This window comes from Synchiropus splendidus, chromosome 9, assembly GCF_027744825.2.
Source record: "Synchiropus splendidus isolate RoL2022-P1 chromosome 9, RoL_Sspl_1.0, whole genome shotgun sequence".
In the NCBI taxonomy this organism is placed as follows: Eukaryota; Metazoa; Chordata; class Actinopteri; order Syngnathiformes; family Callionymidae; genus Synchiropus; species Synchiropus splendidus.
Window position 1 is genome coordinate 5,362,401 of NC_071342.1, and position 22,256 is coordinate 5,384,656.

The 22,256-nt window shown below is 42.2% G+C and overlaps 1 protein-coding gene across 5 annotated transcripts in view; it reads left to right on the forward strand.

The window, feature by feature from the left end:
* Window positions 1-22,256, forward strand: part of cdh11 (cadherin 11, type 2, OB-cadherin (osteoblast)) — a 104,770-nt gene that overhangs the window by 59,976 nt on the left and 22,538 nt on the right. For all 5 annotated transcript variants that reach the window (XM_053874307.1, XM_053874305.1, XM_053874304.1 and 2 more), the window contains 5 exons: window positions 12,827-13,222; window positions 13,379-13,518; window positions 14,179-14,473; window positions 18,158-18,277; window positions 20,198-20,365. In XM_053874307.1, the coding sequence (XP_053730282.1) occupies window positions 13,072-13,222; window positions 13,379-13,518; window positions 14,179-14,473; window positions 18,158-18,277; window positions 20,198-20,365 (874 nt within the window). In that variant the 5' untranslated portion in view covers window positions 12,827-13,071. The remainder of the gene's footprint in view (window positions 1-12,826; window positions 13,223-13,378; window positions 13,519-14,178; window positions 14,474-18,157; window positions 18,278-20,197; window positions 20,366-22,256) is intronic.

Here is a 22,256-nt window from a genome sequence, read left to right on the forward strand (position 1 = left end):
ACTTTTCTTCAAGTGTTCGTTCCAGACGACATTTTTTTCCCCTGTTTGCTTTGGCACATCTGCCGTGAGACGGATCTGGATTTTTACGTCTCACTCAGATAAGAAGGACGGACACTGTCGTGAATTTGTGCGGCTCGTGAGAGTGAACTCTGACCCCCGCAGCTGTCCTTAATCAATCTCATCCTTTCAAATGAGAGTTCACCCAAGAATAATTCAAGTATTATGGATGAATACAAATGCAGCGGAAAATGTCGGCAAGTGGCTGAGAGTCACAGGCGATTGTCAACATTTGATGTATGATCGCGAGTGCTAATATGTGGCCTTCAAGAATGTGAAGATCCAGTTTCCCACAAATGGTTATTTGGACTGACGTAGATAACCCGACAAGACAAATGAAAGAATAATATCAAGTATTTAATAGTTGCTTACATTGGTGTACAGAGGAACAGAGGAACCCGAATAACTGTTGTTGAATGTCACCAAATGTTTGTGACACAAGAGGAAGTTGCTCTGACTCATGGACTCACCAGACTCGACAAGAAGGTTCAAGTCTGTTGTCAATAGATATTTTTTGTGTAGGGTCTGCAACCAGCAACTATTATGTTGACTAGACTCTGATGTTACGTCCTGCATGGGTAAAATGAAAATTACAAAAAGGTGGAGCATGTTGTCGTTACTCAACAAAACTTTGACACATGAAAACAAAACGAAAGAAATCTGGTTGAGAACAAATGCCTGCAGCACAAATGAAAGGCATTTATCAAGCATGTTTAAGTCAATGAAAGGAAGTGCTCAGTAAGAATAAGGAAACGTCCATACAGGCGTCGTGATTCATTGTAGTTTTGCTTTCTCTTGCAGTCATTCAGCTTTCATGCCCTTGGTGGTTCAGTCATTATTATTTTTAATGTCTCTTTTCTAAATATGTTACGTTCAAATTAAATGAGAGCCATGACTGATGTAAACCAGACTGTTCCCAGAAATGCGGACAAATAGTGGAATGTCAGAAACAGTTCAAATGTGACCTAATGAACAAAAAACTTCTGACGTTGTTTTTTCAGTTTTGGCCCTACAATTTTTTCCAATCAAAATGAAGTAGCTGGTCATAATTACCACAGAGCCTCATTATTATGGAGTTTGTAGCTGCAACTGTGTGAAAGCAATGGTCAGAAGTGGAAAAAAAAACGTGTCTGAAGGGGACATTTTCCGGCAGAAAAGGCGATGGACAGAAGAATAATTAGTGGCATTGTCTTGTTAGAAGCTTTACAACATCTCATCATTCGTTCTGCGGCTCATTCGGAGGCGCATTGTGAAGCTGATGGGTTCGATTATCAATGCTTTTAATGGGAAAAGATTCCAGGGAAATTGAAAATCCGGAAGAAATCATAACCTCAATTGTCACGTTTTATTTGGAGGAGGAACATTGTTTGAATAAGGGGGTATAAATGAATCGGTTATTTAAACACAGAAAAAAATGAAAAATAGAAATAAATCTGTAAAATAATGTGAATAAAACAATGAGGAAGAAAAAGCTTTGTCCACTAATTTTCTTTACATTCATATTGCAGAAGTACTCAGAAATTTGGTCCCACAGTGGGAAAAATAATGTGGAAATTTAAAATACTATTTGAAGAGAAGAGAGGTTTAAAAATAATCAGGATGTGAAGACATAAAAACATGGGAACATTTCATAACAGTATTTCTTTTGAAGATAAACAATATTTTTGCTGAAAATATCACTACACTTCACGAGATGAATCAGTTATTTAATTAAAGTATTTATTTATCTTTGTGTTGTGTATCTCTATGTTTCCTGTTTACTTTGACAATTGCATGGACATTATCTGTAATCTCAATGTGTCACCGAGATGACAGTTCCCAAACCATCCTCCGCTCCTTTGCTTTCCTCCAACTGTGGCTCAATGGAGTGACAGAAGCGAACAACAAAGGAATAAATATGACTCAAAGAGTCTCCATGACTGCGCGTCGTTTACCACACGCTGCAAACAAGCTACATTCAAATGAAAGCGACTCTCTGGAGAACAAGCAAAGGAAAACATCTGCTACAGACTCACTATTTGACTGCAAACAGACTGGTACGAACTCAGGACGACAACAACACACTCTTAATTAGCCGCCAGTAGCTGAGCGCAAGCTAATTGTCTGTTTGTTTTATCAAGTGTAAAGTTTGATGTCTTTATCATTTTCACTGATTGCAAATTAAGACGAAGCGCCTCAAAGGCAAGCCATGTTGGAAGCTGCGTTTCATTGACCTCATTATTTTCTATTAGATGTGATTTGTTTTGTTTCTTATGCTCAGATTGTCTTTTCTTAATAAGGCTGGATACGTAATTAATGGAAAGTGAAATGTCATAACTTTGGTCAGCTTTTGTCGTCTCTTCGATCTTCACCCTCACCTCCTCCGAGCTGGTGTTGTGCTGAAGCTTCATGAAACAGTGTCGTCCTTTTCTCAGTTCAACAGGTGGCGTTTTTGCCTTTAAAACAAAGTGATTTTCTCATTGAAATTGCTGCTGGAAGTTATGTGGTGGCTCTGAAAAGGAGGGCACTCTTTCATGAAGCTTCAAGAACCCATCACTCACATGAGCCAAGGCGACCCTACAGATCAGTCTGCGGTTGCCATACCACGACTTGGCTGTAAAGACATTCATGTCGAAATCTAAGCCTGCGTTGTTGATGCCATGCTGGTTTCATAAATCCAGGCCCCTTGCTATAGCTTCATGTTTTATTTCATATATGGCCATGTTTATGTACAGACAGGGATCAGTAGGTGTCCTTTTGGGATTACTTTACCCTCTTGCACCCCTTTTTCTCAAGACTCATGTCTCGTGAAAGCGACTCTGCCTCTCTCACACAAGCGCATCAGTTTCCTTCCGGTTGCTTTTGTGTCTCCCTGAAGGAAACACATCTGCTCCAAGCGAAGTAACGGACTGTTCCCTCCATCAAAATCCTATCAAACCTCAGTGACACAAGACCTATTATTTTTTCCCTCACTGAGACGACTCACAGGTGATTTTTGTCCTGAGTAATGTGACTCTGCTGCAGATCTATTAGAGGTGAATTCATCTTAGAATCATGACGAGGGGAGATGAGTGATGGTCGCCTCTGACCGCTAATGTCTGTCATTGATGTGAAGTGTATCATGACTGTTTCAAAGTTTAAATGCAGCCTATATTACAATGGTCATGCATGATGTCCAATTCAGGTGTGAAATAATGTTGGTACGAGGGTGACCAGGGTCAGTGCTACGTGTAGGTAAAGTGGGAGTAACACAGTTCCAAAAATCGTCATAGTCTCCACCTTCTTCATCTCTCTCTACCTGGCGTTGCATTGTAGGTGGTCATCTATTGTATTCAGACTGTGTGGTCTTCAGATTATTTATTTTTAATGTGTGTGTGCTTGACTTTGAGGAGAGTTGTGGGAAGTAATTATACACGGGAATTATGGTAATGACTGAGTAGCCATGACTCACCTACTCACTCCTAAAGACCACCTACCTCCCCGAATAATAGCAAGTTAACCGTCGTAGTCAGCTTGTCTCATTAATACCTATTTTGGTAAATGCTGAGAAAGCTTCTTTCTAACCTCTTTTCTGTTATCGGCTCAACCTGCACGTAGACTTCTGAACACACTCCTATTAGTTCGTCTAATTGAAAAGCAATTAAGCCTCAGGTTTCGTGGTGTGAGCCCGGTGTCTGTTTTCAGCATGGCTCTGTTTTTAAAGCTTTTAACAGACCACAGAGTGCCGACTACCGTAACGGGACACTGGGAAATGAACTCGGCTACCGTGCGTCTTGTCCGTCTCCACATTTTTCTGTCACTTAGAGGGGTTTTTTTAGAGACACTTACATGCCTTCAATCTCTTTGATGTTGCTGCTCTTATATCACATTTCTCGGAATGTGTTAAATTTGATAACCAATGTCAAGGACTTTCAAGATGCTTTTAGTGGCTTTTTATTGGACAATTTGATCTGGTATTATCTGGTAAAAATTTGAAACTCACTTTGTGTTTTCTGCAATATTAATAGGGCTGGGATATTTTGCGTTTAATTACTTTAAAATAGTTTCACTGATTCTTCGGACCCAGCGGCTTCATTGGCCTATCCTTTGCATGGGACCGCAGTCAGTGATCGGCCATTGAGCCAGTCAGTTGGTGCCAGTCTCTTTGGTCCATGAAGAAAGAAGCAAGTCCTGTTACTCCACTGCAGATCTTCATCATGGAGAATTGCTCCCAACACTTCTCTGAGTTTGGTTACAGGTATTGTAAAGTGAGATTTCAGTCATTAATTTCAGTGAAATGTTGAATGACCAAACCAAAGTTGTTATCCACCACAAAGTTGCACATAAAACAATGCAGTGGTATTTTTTCCCCTTTAGGCATATTCACTCCATCCACCTTTCTCCTTGTCAATTCTCTCCTGTCACTTGAAAGCACCCAATGTGAATAAAAGAGGCTTTGCATCTAGTGGCGAGTCACTGGGGGATTTGTTTTTGGAGAGTAGGAGGGGATCTCTGCAGACACAGAAAATCTCATTATAAACCGAACATGACCTCTTTTTTTCTTCATCCAGAGCGACTATGGAAAAATATAGCACATCTGGTCGAAATAGGTTTGGGCTTTGAGGAGATGTCCAGTGGTCGGATGAGAGATGTGAGCTAATGGTTTGGGGGAAATGGCCAAGCGAGTGTGAGCTTGCCCAGTTCTTGAAAGAGAGGGGGGCACGTTTCCAAAGACAGCATCTACAGGGATTTTTCAGAGGTTTTAGTCATCTCTATCATTGAGAAGAGTAATTTTGATGACTGTATAATCATAGCTTAGACTTAGCTTCTTCCTCAATGCTCTGTTTAAAGAGGTTCTACTTAGAGATTTGACTTATGATTCAGGATCTGTTTGACAAATTCGTAAGAAAAGCAGGGTGCAGTGAGGTTATGTAATAAACGTTAATGGATGTTCAGATAGTTATTAACTTAATCTGTGACTATGCATCTGGTTCTTTGTGTGCTCGGCAAGTTTGAAACTTGCATTACAACTCAAGCTAACTCTTCCTCTGCAGGGAGAGAACTGAGAATTCCAGAAGGAAAATAGGCGTTACCATGGGTTGAAGAGACAACCCATCCTACTACATTGACCTTGGGAAAGTAGACTTTTGTGTCCCATACTGATGCCAAAGGCAGCCTTCTGTGGTGCATGCTGATGCATTAGCTTTTCCACTGAAGCAAAGGTCCGGCCTTTCACCGCATATCATGACGCCATGGGCATCGCGTCACGTAAATGAAAGATGGAGGTTGGGGAATGCATGGACGGAAAATATTTGTTTATCAGTATAGGCTACTAAAGTCCTTTTCCTAATGTGAATATATTGGGCCATGGGAATGAGGACGGATAGCTAGCTCTGACATGGTGTCATGGTCACCATAAATTACCAACCGCTACACAGATTTGAAAAGGTTGACCTGTTTACTCGACAGTGGGAATTTCAGGAGAGCAAGAAGGGAAGACAATAGTGGTGTGGTAAAGCAAGGATGTGTAAGATGACTGTGGCAAACCGTGACAGATGCCAAAAGATAAAGAAAAAAAGAAACTTGGTAGCAGGTGGTAGTTGCAGACCTAGTGGTGGTAACCTGATTGATCATTCAGGTATCTATGTCAATGAGTAACCCCTTTGCTGGCTATGTACTTGAGGTTTTTTTTTTTTTTTTGTTCCTGTGCCCATAGAACGACATTTCCAGTGGAATGAAAACTCATTTCGTGGCTTGACATTTTCCATATTTCCATAAGGGAGTCTGTTGTGGTGAAGAAAGAGTTGAGCTTAAAGCCAAAGGTCTTGATTTACAGGTGGATGTCCCTATCCTTATGGAATATGCATGAAGACTGACTCCCAAAAGTAGGTTTCTCTCCGCTGATATAGGTTGATGCACATGGCCATCTGGAAGATTCCACCTGCCAACTGAGATGACACAGAAACAGGAATCACAATTGGATCTCTGCCTTTGATGGTCCCAACTGTTCAACTGGGCGTTTGCTTTAGTACAGAACTTGGATACGCTGGAGAAATTATGTCTCAGCCTACAAGGGAATACATCTGTATTACCTCAGAGAAGCTTGAGGGAAGGGGAGGTCTGGGCCTCAGCCTGCTGCACAACAGTAGATGGTTGGGCTGATGAACAAAACACCAATGGATTAAGTCAAAATACACCCCCTCCAATTGCTCTAAAAAAGTCACCATCTATTGTCTTCATCCAGACCTGAGCGGAAATCCATCTTGTACCAAAACTGCACAGCTGTGCACTAAAGGGGTTGGGATATACAGGATTATGTGGATCTATGCATCTTTTTCTGCAATCTGCATTGAAAAGGCACTGTAGGAGGTGAAGAGAAAATAATAAACTGCTGTTTGATTTTGTGACTGTGAAGACATTACCCGTCGTTGGTGCACATACACTATAGGTAGCATGCGAAGAAAACACATCAGAGTCATCTATACGCACCGTACACTATCACACATATGCAGAGGGGAGAAGGAGATGACCACGTGCAGACATGAATGAATCACATATTACTCACGACTGTGGAGAGACAGACGAAGTTCAGTGGAAAAAAAGACAGGATTTTTTTCTTTACCATTTAGGTATTTCCCAATGTTATTCTGAGAGCAGCTCTGGTTTTAGCTGAGAGAAATAGAGCTGGACGCTGAGGGTCCTGAGAGGCCGATGGACAGAGAGCATGACTGCCTCAGATTGGTTCAAGTCAGAAGCTGGAAAAAAACATCAGCAATTTCGAGTCGTAACTTAAGAAGAATTATGGCTTTCGTTGTTCCTCTTTGACAAGGTGGGAACAACTTATGCCTTTTTTGTTGTGGATAATGTTTGCACCAAATTATGTCGGAGGTGAATAAAAGAAAACTTGACGTGTTATTATGCACAAAGAAGACACCCACTAGTTAAAGGATGCTGGAAGGATAAAAAATCTGAGAGCTGGGATAAAGAGCTGGGGTTTGAATCCCAAGACTTGTTTCTGTAATATCACACAATAAAATATGGTTTTGTAATTGTACATGAATTTGCTTCCATGTGTCCGAAGTATTTCAAAGTGCTTATATTTTGTCTAATTATTCTGTGTCAAATAATATCCTCTTTGGGAAAATCAAGACATATCTATGTATTAGAAATAACTGAGTAAAAACGGTATTTTCTAAAATCAAATGTGCCACATAAGAATATGTGGGTTTTAAATTAAATTAGGGCGTTACAGTTACAGAATGGATGTCAGAAAAACAAGTCTAAAAAGACTAGACAGTCATTTCTCATAAAATAAAATGCATAGATGACATAAAATGGGTCAGACTTTCACCAGGCAACTTATCAACACAGTGATCAACAGTGGTCTTCATCCAAATACATTCATTTAAAGTTCATTGTTGGTCTCCAGTGACATTGTTAATTGAGTCAGTATATTCAAATCCCATTTTCATGTGTCAAGAAATCCTCTTCTGCAGCCCTTAAACAACATAGTGAACCCCAACGAAGTTAGGTACCACTGGGAGATGCTTTGTTCACATTTTATGAATCAATGTTTTCCCTCTTTATTCCGTCGAAGACACGAGGCGACGAGCTCCAACAGTTTCCAGCCTTGCTGTCAAAGATGTCTCTGACTCGTTCCATCTTTTTCCTGAACGTTTGTGAATACGAACGTGATCGCTTCTTTGTTCCGTCGCGGTCAACAGCACAGCCGTGGGAACATTTTCCTCAAGCTTCTCTCCTTCAGGAATCCAAGTAACCTACGCTGAGGCAACACATCCTCACTCCCGTGCCGTAATATTTGGACGTTATGAAAGTTGCCTTCTGTGTTCCATGCTGATGAAAAAGGCAGCCTTCAGCAGCATTGCATATTGACGCATTTGCCGCACGACACCTAAAGAAAGGACGGCGGTTGTGATAAGCCATGGGATGGTGCTACATATATTGTACATCGAATAATGTCTCAAATTGCTATTTAAACGCCATCAAACTGCCGTGCGTTTTCGTGACGCTGAAGGAGGAGCCTCCTCCATCCAGTCCCCTTCTGTGAGGAGAGTGGTTTCAACACGTCTCCCCACTATGCTCCACACGCTTGAGCATTACCGCACCTCCGGTGTGCTGCTCATCTTGTGCATTCCCACACCCCTTGGGTGCTACTCAACACCCCCGCTTGGAGCTATACGGGAGTGTTTTTTTTCTCCCTCTCCTGTTACACATGCTGCCCTGCACAATGCACGACCCACGCCGCCTGGAACGCTATGGAAGGAGCCAATCCATTGAAGCACCTATGCAGAAGGCTGCCTTTTCAGTCAGTATTGTGTGTGAGTGAGGATGGATGGCTGAAACCTCTCCAATGGAATTTAAAGCAATAATCTTCTTTATTGTCAGTTACAAACTCTCAAGGTCTGTTGAATTTTCATCGTCAAAAACCTGTCTGTCAACCAAAAAAAAACAAGACAGAGCTCTTTGCACATGCGTTGTGAACCCCAAAACACAGGTTTAGCCTTCAAGTTCATGATTTTTTGCAAATGGAAAGACAAATAAACCTCCTTGGTGGAGGCAGCAGTATTCAACTCAGTGTTCACTGATGTGCCGCATCTACACGTTCCTTCAAAAACATGGTCGACATGTCGGCATGTGGCTGCTCAATAAGAGAGGATGTTTACTGTTGAAATGAATTCCCTTGCCAACATCTGGAGAATTAAATCACATGTGGAACTTCTCAGAACTCCACTGCGCCGTCAGTACATAAAACCACAGGCTTTGATCATCCACATAAATGGAAGCCTAAACGATGGGCAGCTTTAATGAAAAGCTCCAGGAAGACAACATAGACAATGTAAAGAAAAGTGGAAGTCACCGAAATGTTCCTGGTCTTGTTCTGGAGATAATCACGGTGATTGCCTCTTAGACTGAGGGGGCGCAGCGGGAGACGTCCTTGGAGACAGACAGTAAAGAGGCCGTGACAAAAGGAATGTAGCTTGTATCCAACACATCTTTTCATTTCTCAATAACTCCTTCACTGCGAGACCCAGATTCTCTGTTCAACATGATTAGGGCGACAGCAAATCATCCCCAGCTCCTCATTTTAATAGAGTTGAGACAAAGTAGGGAAGCAGCAAGGGGAGAAATGAGGATACTGGAGTGCTAATCTTTACAGCTGAACGAAGTAGGACAGTGGACGTTCGTGCTTGTTGACCGCTGGTGATGACACATCCTTAATTAAGGAGAGGAGATGTGTGCATCACCACGTCGCCTCTCACGATCTGCATGTCTCCACATGGGTTGGTCAGAGTCCAAGGAAGGCCCGCAAGTCTACGAGTCTCCTGAACCATGGATGGAGTCCTGCGTCATTGAGAATGACAATACTTCTCAAATGATTTCAGCGCTATTGTCCTTTGTATGGCACTGACACAACAGAGAGGCGGTCGGCGTTAATGGCTCCCTGGAGGGGAGCACGTCTTTTAGCCAGACCACTTCCTCTGTCTGCTGCGAGTCACATTAGAATATTCTGTGTGTGTGTGTGTGTGTGTGTGTGTGTGTGTGTGTGTGTGTGTGTGTGTGTGTGTGTGTGTGTGTTCACCAGTCGCACAGGGCCGTAGTGATACTGCGAATCCATGAGTCAAGTGTTGGAGGAGACGCCCGTGACTCATTGGCTAACTTTAGCGACCAGCTAAACGCACACTTCCACTATACGAGGCACCTCCATGAGGCCCCTTAACTGAGCACATGTGTGGAGTCATTTATGTAGCCGTGACTCACTTTTTTTTTTTTACAGGCCCATTTATATCCTGTTGGCGAACCGTTACCAGTGAATAGAAATGTGCACATAAGATGATTGAGTCATCATCTGGTAGTTATTTGGCTACAAATGCAAGCGTAAATACTCATTTTGATGAATAGGCCTGTATTCTGAACGTCCAAAGATTGTTTTATTTGGTCGCATGAGCGGAGGATTTAGAGCCAACGCTCAATAGTGGGGACAGATTCAAAGACTTGAAAGAAAGCATTGCTTGGACGACGCATAAAGCTTTTCAATATGGAGGTTCCATTTCTGACTTTTGAATTTCGAATGAATGTACCTATGAATCTATATTTCTTTTTAATAAAGGACTGGTTTATTGTTCTAATATCAGGGGTAGTTGTTCCAGCCTGCTTTAATTTTAGCTTTTGTCTAGTCTTTGCTTCCAGCTCTCATTGTATTTTGTAATAGTTTCATTCATGTCCATATACCTCTCAGTCCAGTCCAGTTTTAGTCGACTAACTGTCTCAACATCTTAGTCCTGGGTATCCATAGCAATTTTAGTTGAGCCCTAGTGTGTGCAAATTGAATGTGTGTCTCCTTTTATAGTCATATAAATGAATATATATAATAAATACAAATCATACTTGGGGTACATATTTTGTCTAACCATCGCCTACTGACTTGTTTTTGATAACGAATGAGGATAAAATAATCACATTTTTTTGCCACCTGAAACATACATTTTCAAGAATTGCATTTTGATGATGTTACCCCTCTAGAGGGACTACGTCTCAGGATCCCTAGGGAGCAGCTGGAGGAACTGTGCCCTGACCGAGAGGTTTGGGCATCTCTGCTCCGAACTCTGCCCCCGCAAAACAAAACATGGTGTAGCATGGCTTTTATTTGGAAACCTCGTTTTGTCACATGACCTACATTTATGTCGCATCTTGTCTTGCGGTGATAAAGGTTCATTGACAACGCAGTCTTTCGTTGACGAAAGCAACACTACTTTTATCGACAATAGATCACAGCGTTCTTGGTCTGGTTTCTTTTGTCTTATTGATCTCTCAAGCTTTCTACAATTTCAGAGTTTCACTGGGAAATAGCTGTTACCTGTTAATAGAATATTAGTGTTGCTGGGTCCAATTTGACGTCTCCAGGGTTACCGTCTGTCATGTTTTCACTTGAAACACTCGTTTTCCAGGGATTTTCAGTTCAGTCCCAAAAGAATTCGTTAACCAGCTATTACTGCTTTAAAAAGGAAAAGCGCTGTGAGGCTTGTTCAGATAAGTGGTGCACACACACCAGCACACACACATCAATGTAGAGACTGCAGGTTAATTAATCTGCATGAAGAGCCAAACTGTCATGTCTCTCTGCCCGGCTGTTTGGCCAAAAATGCCCCGAGGTGTTTGAGGTATTCAACAAAAGGGTGATTTAACGTATGTGCACAAGGACCTGTGGTGAAACAAGACAGGCGAAGCCTCGGAGGATGAGAGGGGAACCGACTTCGGTGAGGAGCGATGGATGCAATGCTGTAACAGCTTTTCCCCACAATGTCTCTCTGTAACGTCCTATTTTTTGCTTTAAAAACCTGTGCTACTGACTAGAGTGACTGGCAACTGTCTTGATCAGAGAACCAATTCTAAAGATCACATATCTTCAGCCCTTACAGTACAATGCACTTCTCCCATTTTGCTACTTAATCTGAAGCCTGATGGGTTGAGTTCTAACCTCAAGAGTTACCTAAAGAATAGCAGGCTAAAATGGACCGGCGGCTGTCAGAACACTATCATTTTGTGTGTCAAACCAATACAAATTTCACTTGGATTGGACACTGTCAGCAATTGTAACCGATGGCTTGCTAGCTATGTAGCCTGCATTGGTAACTTCTTTTTTGTTGTTGCGTTGTCCTCCTTGGCTGATAGAAATGGCCTGGGAACCCCGTTTTTTTTTTTCATTTTATGATATATTCATCTAAAGCTTTGACCTAGACAACTCCCTGCTAACATTGTCATCTGACAACTTTTTTGATAAACATGAGAAGGAGACAAGTTGCTACAGAGTATTAGACAGCTCTGCGTTTTCTGGTGGCAAGTCTGTTTGTCATGTTCTGCCTGCTATGCTAAAGTAGCGCAGCCTTGTTTTTTTCTGCCTTTTCGCCCAGTATTTGTCACACTCCCTGTTATTGTGTCGTGATTTAAGCAACATAATCTTTGTTATTATAACAGGAATTGATATTTGAGCATTGAATAAGCACATCTTCCCAACGAGTGACCTTCTGCTTGTTGGTAACTAGTGGTACTTCATACCAACAAAAAGAGAATTGTGCTGTCTTAATTGTGTTATTTCAAGGCCACAGATCTGACAATGGATGTTGAACAAAACAACAAGGATGTTATGGAAATGATTGGACTTGTTGACACCAAATGATGAAGCACGATATCAACAGTTCTTGTCTGCAGCGAGTGATTTCACTTGTCCATTCACTGCCAGAACAAGCATCTCTTGAATCCCCTCTTCTTCTCTTGAAGAGCCGTCCCCCGCAGATGTGCCACAACTCCTCTGAACGGTCCACCCCTTCCTCTACGCTCATTTACATTCACCTCCACTTGTGGCTAATGATTTAGCACTTTCACGGCGAGTCAGAGCCGCTGATGGACACGTTTGACTTCAGTGTGGATCACATTTTCTCAAAGCTGCTGATCGGCTCAATATCTAAGACGCTTGAATCATCAGCCGCCAATCAATGTGCTGAAACGGCGACGGCCACTTGAGGTGGATTCTTGACTCGGCAGCGGTGACGATGGCCTTGTTTCTGATTTTCGACGGGAGCTGTAAAGTGATGCCAAACATGAGCTGACTGAATCCATCTCTGTCTAATAGAATTGAAGCTAATGAGTGGACAGGCAGCATTGATGGACTAATGAAACAAGCGTCTGTGAAGTGCAAGCTCAACTTTAATCTGCCACTGTAACAGAATAAAGACGACTCGCAGTCGATATCAGTGTGTGACTGTCCATTTCTTTTGTCTTTGATTGTTTCTAGGCTGGTGAATCAGGAGTGATCGAACAGAGGCAGGCCGACAGCCACAAGCAACCGGTTGAAAATTGGGGATGACTGTTAACATCAGCGGCAGACGCCTCAGCTCCTGAACTACAGGGTTCATCAACATTCCGTGAGCAGCAAGAAGAAAAATCACCTCAGTGGCTGCGGCGCTCCACTGAGAGGAACCAGAGCATAAAGGGGGAGGAGGCGAGGCCAAGTGCACGGTACCTCCGGTCACGGGCAAGATGACGATGCTGATAACCAAACGACAGAGCCTCGGGCTGCTCAGAGCCGTCCTGGTGCTAGTGGGCGTCTCTGCTCTCTGCAGCGGTGCACTCGGAACCCGCAGAGGAAACGCTTCCCTGGATCAGAGGTCCCACAGACACAGACATCCAGGTGAGTGACACTTAAACTGATTTATTACACAGTTATCTGTGATCAAAGTCTGCTGCCTCTTTCACCCACGAACAATGTCTTGAAGCACCAAAGAGCCTCCTCCTGACTTATCGCTCAAGTATTCAAGTAGAAATGCTGTCTTTTGTGGCTTGCTAGGTCACGCATCGCTGCACAGACACAGACAGCGGGCGGGAAAAGAAGGTCAGGTGCTCCACAGGTCCAAACGCGGCTGGGTCTGGAATCAGTTCTTCGTCATTGAGGAATACACCGGACCTGACCCCGTCCTGGTGGGAAGGGTGAGTGCCGAATATAAAGCCTTTTATTGGATGTTGAAGAACAGCCCAGTAGCTAAACAAGCGTCTGAGACTTAATGAATAGCTGCGTCGGCCGCTGGCAACTGTGGTGGCAGAGAGGCGTTCAAGGTGACGGGAAATAACGAGCTCCAATAGGATTTAAATGTGTTCAACCCCATTCATCAAAGCGAGCAAGACAGCCAGAGAGGAGGAGGGTGTTGCGTTCAAGGGTGAGGATGATTGGTGGCCCTCTTTCACTGCAGAAACATCACTCAGCCAACGCTGTTTACAGGAGGCCGTATATCAGCAGGAGGAGGTCTCCGACGAGTCATCGCTTGAATTCAATGACTGTCTGAGTGATTTATTCACTTTTTTGGCTGCAAACATCAATGTGATGTTGTGATGATTAACGCCCCCTACTGATAGGATTTGCCATTTACTTTGTCGAAAAAATATGGTCAAATATTTCACCAGCAATTGTGCAGTTGTTCTGACCCATGAATCATCTGAGACCTGACAAGAATTATTGCAATGACCAGCCAATTGAATATATTCAGAAAACAGATCTATTATCAGCTCTGCTTGACTCTACTTGTACTGTTGGCTAAGAATATGCCTAAGAAACATTTGGTTTTCTGACTAATTCCTCCTTTTTTGCTCCAGCTTCACTCAGATGTGGACTCCGGTGACGGTAACATCAAGTACATCCTGTCTGGCGAAGGCGCAGGGACCATCTTCGTCATTGACGACAAGACGGGCAACATTCACGCTACAAAAACCCTGGACCGCGAGGAGCAGGCACAGTACACGCTCACAGCTCAGGCTGTTGCAAGGGACACAAACAAGCCTCTCGAACCGCCGTCAGAGTTTATCGTTAAAGTTCAGGACATCAACGATAATCCGCCGGAATTCCTGCACGGACCGTACTATGCTCGAGTGCCTGAGATGTCAAATGTTGGTGAGTAGTTGGTGGCGCTTGTCTGGCAAATCGTGATATCATGTTGTGGCATCTCGTGATATCATAAGGCGTCTTGGACTTGGGTTTTTGGGTTTTGCGCAGGGCTGAGTAGTTCGTAAGGCTGCAACTTGCTACTATTTTGATACAGACTAGTATGAACGACTGGCCCTGGAGCATCAGTCATTTCTGGTAATGTGCTCCTAACACATGTACACGAAAGAGGGTGATGATGTCATGGCGTGTGAACACATTAAGCTGTCGATGACTAATTTAATAGTCGAGTATCGTTGACTATGTCGATTAGTTGTAGCAACCTAGTCAATATATGCAAAAAACTACTCACTACCTTGACAATGATGATCTGGAGAACAAGTTTCTGTCCTTCTATGCCTGTGCAAAGGATCGGTTCCTGCCCAAATGTGGTCAGGGAGACCAATTTTTTTCTGTGAGCAAAAACACAAACTCCGTGATCAGTCCCTTGGACCACTGTGAGCTATGAAAGTCTTTCAATTGTCTTCAGTTGTCGTTGAGTTGTATAGACGGAATAATAATGTAATATATTCTATGTATTGTATATCTAGAATCTTCGAATACAATAAGTAGACTAACTCTTGTCATTGAAGTCATATTTATCCTTTCTCAAATTGGTTAATAAGGTTCATGAATCTGTCTGCTGAGCAGCCTGTTATCTGGCTCTATAACAAGCTGACATGACACAGTTCACAAGTTTCTCCTTTTACTTTTGAGTGATGTTTGTTAAAGAAGCCACCAGTGGAGGCTGTTGTTTTCATGCATAATTGATGTTGACTGAAATCTAAACGGAAGAAGCGCGATGGCTGGGGTTTGCCAAGTCATCACACAAGTCCTTTTTCATTGTCATCGTGGAAACAGGATTTCAAGAATAGCTCGACTTCTTTTGACGTGTGACTTCTTTTTAAGCTGACCTGATCTAGCCAGAATCACTGAAAAAATACATGTTTTTTCTTCAGTTGAAACAAGAACACAGCAGCCAGGCAGGGAGTGGCTGCCATCAGTCTCAACCACAGAAGTGGAACAGAAATAAAAAGCTGTAATTTGCCTAACCGTCCAGATTCTCCTCCTGGATGCTGGATTTAGAAGACAGAGAAGTCTCTCTTTTACAAATTATCCTCCTTGGTCCTTCATTCGCCGGCTGCCACATGGATGTTTGAAGATTACAATGACATAGAGTTGTTTTGGCTGTTCCCGTGTTCACAACAAGAAGTTGACTGAAAGGTGGTTGTGTAATTATTTCATAGCGCCCAGCGCCGCGCTCTTCGCCAATGTAATCCAGCTGCCAAAACAGAGAAGCTGGATTTCCACTGGACCCCGAGCCACCTATGTGGAAGCCGACCAACAATCATAGCCTCAAATCCAAGGCCTGTGTCGTTTTATCACATTTTCAGCTGAGTGGAGAAATACGCTCCGGTGGGGCTTCCGCTCGCATGCTTGCACCACCTGCTACTTATTCCTGCTTTTTTTTAACACTTTTACATCAAAGCTTTTATGGAATTATGGTAATGGATCCATATCAACACAGTCTGACGAAAAAGGAGGTAATTGACACAAACCCAAACAGTTGGGGTGGCTGAGTGCACAGGAGCAGTCGGGTGGAACGCAAAAGCTGGGATCTTTCCAGAATGCCACTGTTTTGGATTAATTGTTTTCAGAGGAAAGAGATTCTCTTCTGAAGCTAGAAGACTTCAGTTATTACAGCAATAGATTATACAGTCAAGCGGAGCTGATCCTAAAATAGCGCTACAACTCATGTACCATCCCCGTGGCACAGTTTACTGAAGCATATTAGTGAACAGATAAAGACAACAGCAAACACAGCTACTAAATATTTCAGACAAATCGCTGCATTTAAAAGAAAATCACAAAAGACAATGAGAAGGCGCATTGCTCCTCATGCAATGAATCATGAAACTCACCAAGAAAAAAAGCTTTATGAAGTCTCTTTTACTGAACCCACTAGGTGGCACTCTCTGCTCTATTGTAACTATTTTAATGAAATACAGATTACCCTAATAAATTAGAGCAGCAAATGAAGCTTCATGAAGCAGTGCCCTCAGCGATGATGGCGCTATCAATCATATTTGGCTCTGAACATTTTGGAACCTAACTTAGCCAAGCCCTTAGCAAGCAGTGAAAATCTGGGCACTGCTTCATGAAGCTTCATTAGCCCATCACCACCAAACAGCATAGGAAATGAATGAAGATCAGTTACAGGTAGATGAAGCTTCATGAAGCAATGCCCTCAGAGTTAAGTAGGTGGTGCACTTGGCATTAAAAGTCTCATTGAAATTGTTGTTTCAAGTTAAATGTTGCAGAGCAAAGATTGCCCTCATGGCCCTCATGAAGCTTCATTAGCCCTCAGTCCTAAAGATCATTCAGTTATGGGGCATGAACAATGCAAAGAACCACAAATTAGCAGCAACAACTGCAATGTAAATCAACAAAACAACAAAATGAATACTGACTTAACCTAAAATGGAAACAAATTGCTCATTAAAAAATAATAAGGCAAGATTTAAAACACCCACAGCAAATCCACTTGTGAAAACAATGAAATATTAACTACTTTTAGACAACTTATTGAACACAACAATAAAGTTGTATCTACACAAACACAACGCAACTCTTCAGCAACAAACCACTTTGCATATTAAGGGCCCATTGTGTGTGAATGGTGCTCTAAATGCTGGTGTAATACTGTGTGAGGCCAGTAAAGCGAATGGCATGACTTCATCACGTGACAGATTAACGCTACACTTTAACATGAAAACATTTCACTGACACTCTCGTACTTCTGGTCCCTCCATCATCCCACCTGACATATCTATTTGTTTACAATAATCCTAGTTTAATCCTCAATAGCAGATAAAAAAAAAAAAAAACTTACCTTTTCTTTCTTTTTTTTTTACTGTGTTTATTTTTCTACTTGGTTAATCCGTCCAGAGTCCCTCTGTGATGTAGGTGATTTTGTCTCATATCAAGTATAATGAGAGCCTCTGACTGGGGATTTGGGTTTATTTTGTATTTTTCATCAGAGATGAAAAAGTGTTTTCAGTTCATGGGTGAGCTCTTTTAATGAGTTATGTCACATTGGAGGCAGAGATATGGAATAGAAATGTTTAAAGTTAAGTAGATTGTCTTTCACAGCTCCGCAGATTTAATTCATTTGCTGAGTTTAACCGTGTCGCTCAGTCAGAGGAGATTTGTTCAGCGCAAATTAATGTTGTCAGATGAAAGTATTAAAGTCTCACTGTGAGAGAGAAAGTGCCTGGAGGCTGATGCATCTCTTGGATAGCTGGTGCTAAATATTTAATATAGTGGAACTGCATATGAACAGGGATGACGGGAGGTGAGGAGGAGAGTGCAGGCAGGCTGGAAGAGGGTGTGGAGAAATGAGCAGGAAGGCGGGAAAATGGAGTTATCAGCTTTCGGAGGAGCTGGTTTTGGATGTGGTGAAGTCGCTCTATGATGGAAAGTGCCGCTAGACGAACATGAAGCGTCACTGTTGACCAATCTTTCGCAGTGAGGACAGACTTTTTTTATTTCCCTTTTCTTCTCCAGCTGGTGCAGACAGGTGGATCTACTCAGTTTCTTCACAAGCTGGTTTTCCCAAGTCCCCGCTGACTTTTCTGTGTGTCTGTCTTGCAGGTACGTCAGTGATGCAGGTGACAGCGACAGATGCTGACGACCCCACCTACGGCAACAGCGCTAGGCTAGTGTATAGCATACTGCAAGGACAGCCGTACTTCTCGGTGGAGCCGCAGACAGGTGAGCAATAGCATCTTCAAAGACAGAGTATTCTGTACAGTTATCAGCAATTTTTCATTGTGGTTTCACTTCCAAGCTGTTGAGCCATCGACACCATTTAAACAGAGTAATATTCAATTTATAATTTAAATTAGAGTAAGCATTTTCTAAGTGTTGCAGATATGCAAATAATTGAAGTGGGTGTTTCATGAAACAGTGTCCTCATTTTCAGAGGCGACTAGATGGCTCTGACTGCTCGCCTATCTAAGACTGCCTTCAACGTCATTAATTGAAACTTCACATCATTTTAATAGTGCCACCTACTGTGTTTCATGAAGCTTCCTCAATTTAGTATTTATTAAATATTAAACATTTCTGTTGTTAACTGTGATGGTCATATGATGCTTCATAAAACAGTATCCTCATTTTCAGAGGTGCTACAATCTTAAACTTCAAACAACAATTTCTATAAAGTTCATGTACATAGCAAAAGTTTCGTGATGATGATGTTTCGTGAAACACTGTTTGTTTTCAGAGCTCAATAAGTGGAGCTCTCATTTTAAAAATGACACGAGTTCAATATAGTCCAGAAGTGCCCTCTGGTGGCTGAGAAAAAAAGGAGCATCACTAGTTTTCAATAGAAACATCCAGGGAGGATGGTGTTTGAGGGGGGGAGTTCATGGAAAGAGAGTCCATTCGGGCATGGAGAAGCTTTGGAGAGATTTGGGCCGAGTAAATCTGGCTCATCAAACCAGTGTTGGATATTTGACTGGCTCAAATCCACAGCTCACATTTCTAATTGGTTTGGAGATTAGTGGCTTCTCTTGCTGCGACATGCATGCTTGCATATATGTGGTGGATCTGCCAGAAAATGACTGACTAGAGCTCAAGTCCTGGACACTGTAGCATGACATTTCGAGGCAGTAGAGAAAAAGGATGGAAGCCGCACAGTGGGAGATGAACCAGACAGAAAGATTATTGTGGGTTTTACTCACAGACGTTCAACTGGAGACTAAAATCAGGGCACATTTTGTTATACAAATATAAGCATTTGCTTCTCTGCTGACTTGGAATTGCTGCTTTTCGATGCTGAACATGAGGACTACCGTGTGTTAGAAGGTGTTGTCAGTTTCCTGCATGAAAAGTGTCATTGTTTTCCCAATGCTTTACCTAGACCGGAGAACTGCTCATTTTCTGAGATCATTTAGGGGCTGCAGTGGGTGCAGGTATTTGTTCCGACCCGTCACGCACACACACAGGTTAACCAATCAGGTGTGGCCGACACATGCCTCACCTGACTCACGCACAACTGATTGGTGAAAAGGTGATACTGGTTGGAATGAAAAACTGCACCCACTGCGGCCCTTTGAGGACCGGTTTGAGTTTAGAGCAGACCGCACAGTTCCAAGATGTGAGCCCACACTATTATTGGAATGAGTCACTTGTCTGAACTTCCCAGAAATAGACAAAGCATACACGGCCCGGGATTAACTGTTGGTATTTTTATTCTCGAGACACTGTGAGCTGCAGCTGACTCAAGGTGCTTCATGGACTGGTTAAAAACTGTTGCTTCGCCTTTGTAACAAAAAATAGTATAGCAAATGGCTGCACTTTGCAGATTCTTTAGTTTGTAGCATTGTTTCATATTAAGCTCAGTTTTAGTTTACACAACTCAAAAAACAACTGCTTCACCTGCCATTAGCTGAGAAGCACATTTCAACCGCAACTCTATCCCAAGTTCAAGATCAGAAATGCTTTAACAATTTTTGCCGATGATCCAGTTCTGCAAATTCAGCATTTATTTGGCATTTTTTACCCCTACCCTTCCCCCTAACAATATCCATTAAGTCTTTTCTAAAGTATGAATGAGCAACAGCTGTCAGCGTTAATGAAGGCGGCGGTGAGAAGTGTGTTAATCTAGTGCTCAATCCGTCCCACCAGGTATAATTCGGACTGCTCTTCCCAACATGGACCGCGAGGCGCGCCAAGACTACGATGTGGTCATCCAAGCTAAAGACATGGGCGGTCACATGGGCGGTCTGTCAGGAACGACGGAGGTGAAGATCACGCTGACGGACGTCAACGACAATCCGCCCAAGTTCCCGCAGAGTGAGTACTCCTCTGAGTGTGACACACATGTCACATGCGTCTTAGACTCCACAGGCTCCTCTCCTTCCTTAAATCCAGTTCTACATCTGCGTTCTGAGCATGTGTGTGTGTCAGAGTGGAACCCAGCAAACATGTCAGTGTTAGTACAGCAGCTGAGGAAGTCACTGTGGGAGGCACAAAAGATAAGTTAAGAAATCAATTATTAAAGCTTCTTACCGGCCCCCTGCAATGTCCTCGGGCGTGTGTGTCTCTGTGTGTATAAGTGTGCGTCTGCTGCTGAGTTAGTGGTAAAAAGTCTCGCTGGGACATTTGTTGAATTACTGATGTGCTCAGCAATAATCCAAATGTTTCGCTGGGACTCAACCCATGGTTTTGGTGGAACATTTGAGTCCAAATAAAGTCAGGTTTTTGGAGGCTTTTCACAGCATATATGCATTTCCAAAACCATCCAAACAAATGGAAAGTGATAGTCACTTTGCTGATGTTTACACAATGAATAAATTTTTAACTTTCAGACTTGTAAATATTTATCAGACGATATGAAGCCAGGTTCGTTACTAATTATATACAGTGGTTTCTAGTATATCATTGCCGTTTTTAAGGAAGGAACACTACATTTCATTATCATTTAAAAGAAATACTTCGTCATTTAATTCTTTATTTATTGCAGATTTAGCATTCAAGTATGCAGTCATCTGTTTTTATTACTTACTTACTTTTTTATTTCCTATTTGTCTTTAGGCTCAACTAAAAATAAAAATAAAAGAATCACTAGATCTACTTTGGGAATGAGATGTTAAAAAACAAAATCTTAAACCAAATGTTATTTTATTGTTTTTTATTTTTGTGTGTTTTTCATCCTAGCCTTTGAAGTCTGATTCCTGGTTTATTTGCTTTCATAAAACATACAATTTTTGAAAATGGCTACCAGAAATAAATTCTTCCAATTTATGTCATGTTTGTGCTTTGTTTTTACTTAAAAAATAATTTTGTCTCATTTTTCTTGATGCATATTTTAGTAGAAATAGCTTATGAAGTGTTGTTTCGGTTTTGTTTTGTTTTTTTCCTTTATTTCCAGTGTAGATTGGCAGAACACCCTTACTTTGGAAACAGTATTGCAATTTTATTACTTTAACATGTTTGCATGATAATACTGAGAAAAAGATTGTGGTAAGAACAAAAGTAAATATCTAGTCTATAATTCTTCCCTTATAGAAAAGCTCTCCCACCACTCGGAGCAGAAGCAGAGGCCAGCAATGATGTTGTTCATCGACAGTACTGACTTTCCCTCCTGTTCTTGACTCCTATTCTCTCTTGTTTTCTGCTTCCTCTGTTGGTGAAAAGAGTCTGGTACTGATTCAGTCAAGTGGCTGCAGGAGATGGGAACAAGAGAGAGGGTAGACGTGGGGAGAAGGAGGGGACCTGGGCTCAGGATTTAGCCTGTGGATAAGCTGAATAGGCGAGTGAAGGCAAAGACATGAGCAGAGACGAGCAAGGAGAGAATGTACCAGACTGAGAGAATCAGAAAGTGACTGTCAACAGCATCAGTCCAGTCCAACTACACTCCGACTGTCAGGCCTGACAGAAGACACCCGATTTTCTCACACTATTCTACCCACCATCATCTCCATAGTCAGACCGCTTTTCCTGGACCTTGCCAAAGAATTAATACTGAGAGCTGTCAAGACACTGAAGATATTACAGCCCACTTGATGTGTTTTAATCAAAGAACAGCAGCCTTGAAGTACCACACACAATTACAGTTACAGCAATATATTTTCGGAAACATGAAAATGCAAGTCACTGCGAAGCGTAGCTGCTGCGACAAATTTAAATTTAATAGCAATGACAGTAATAACAGCAGTGATTCACTCAAAGCAACAACCAAGTG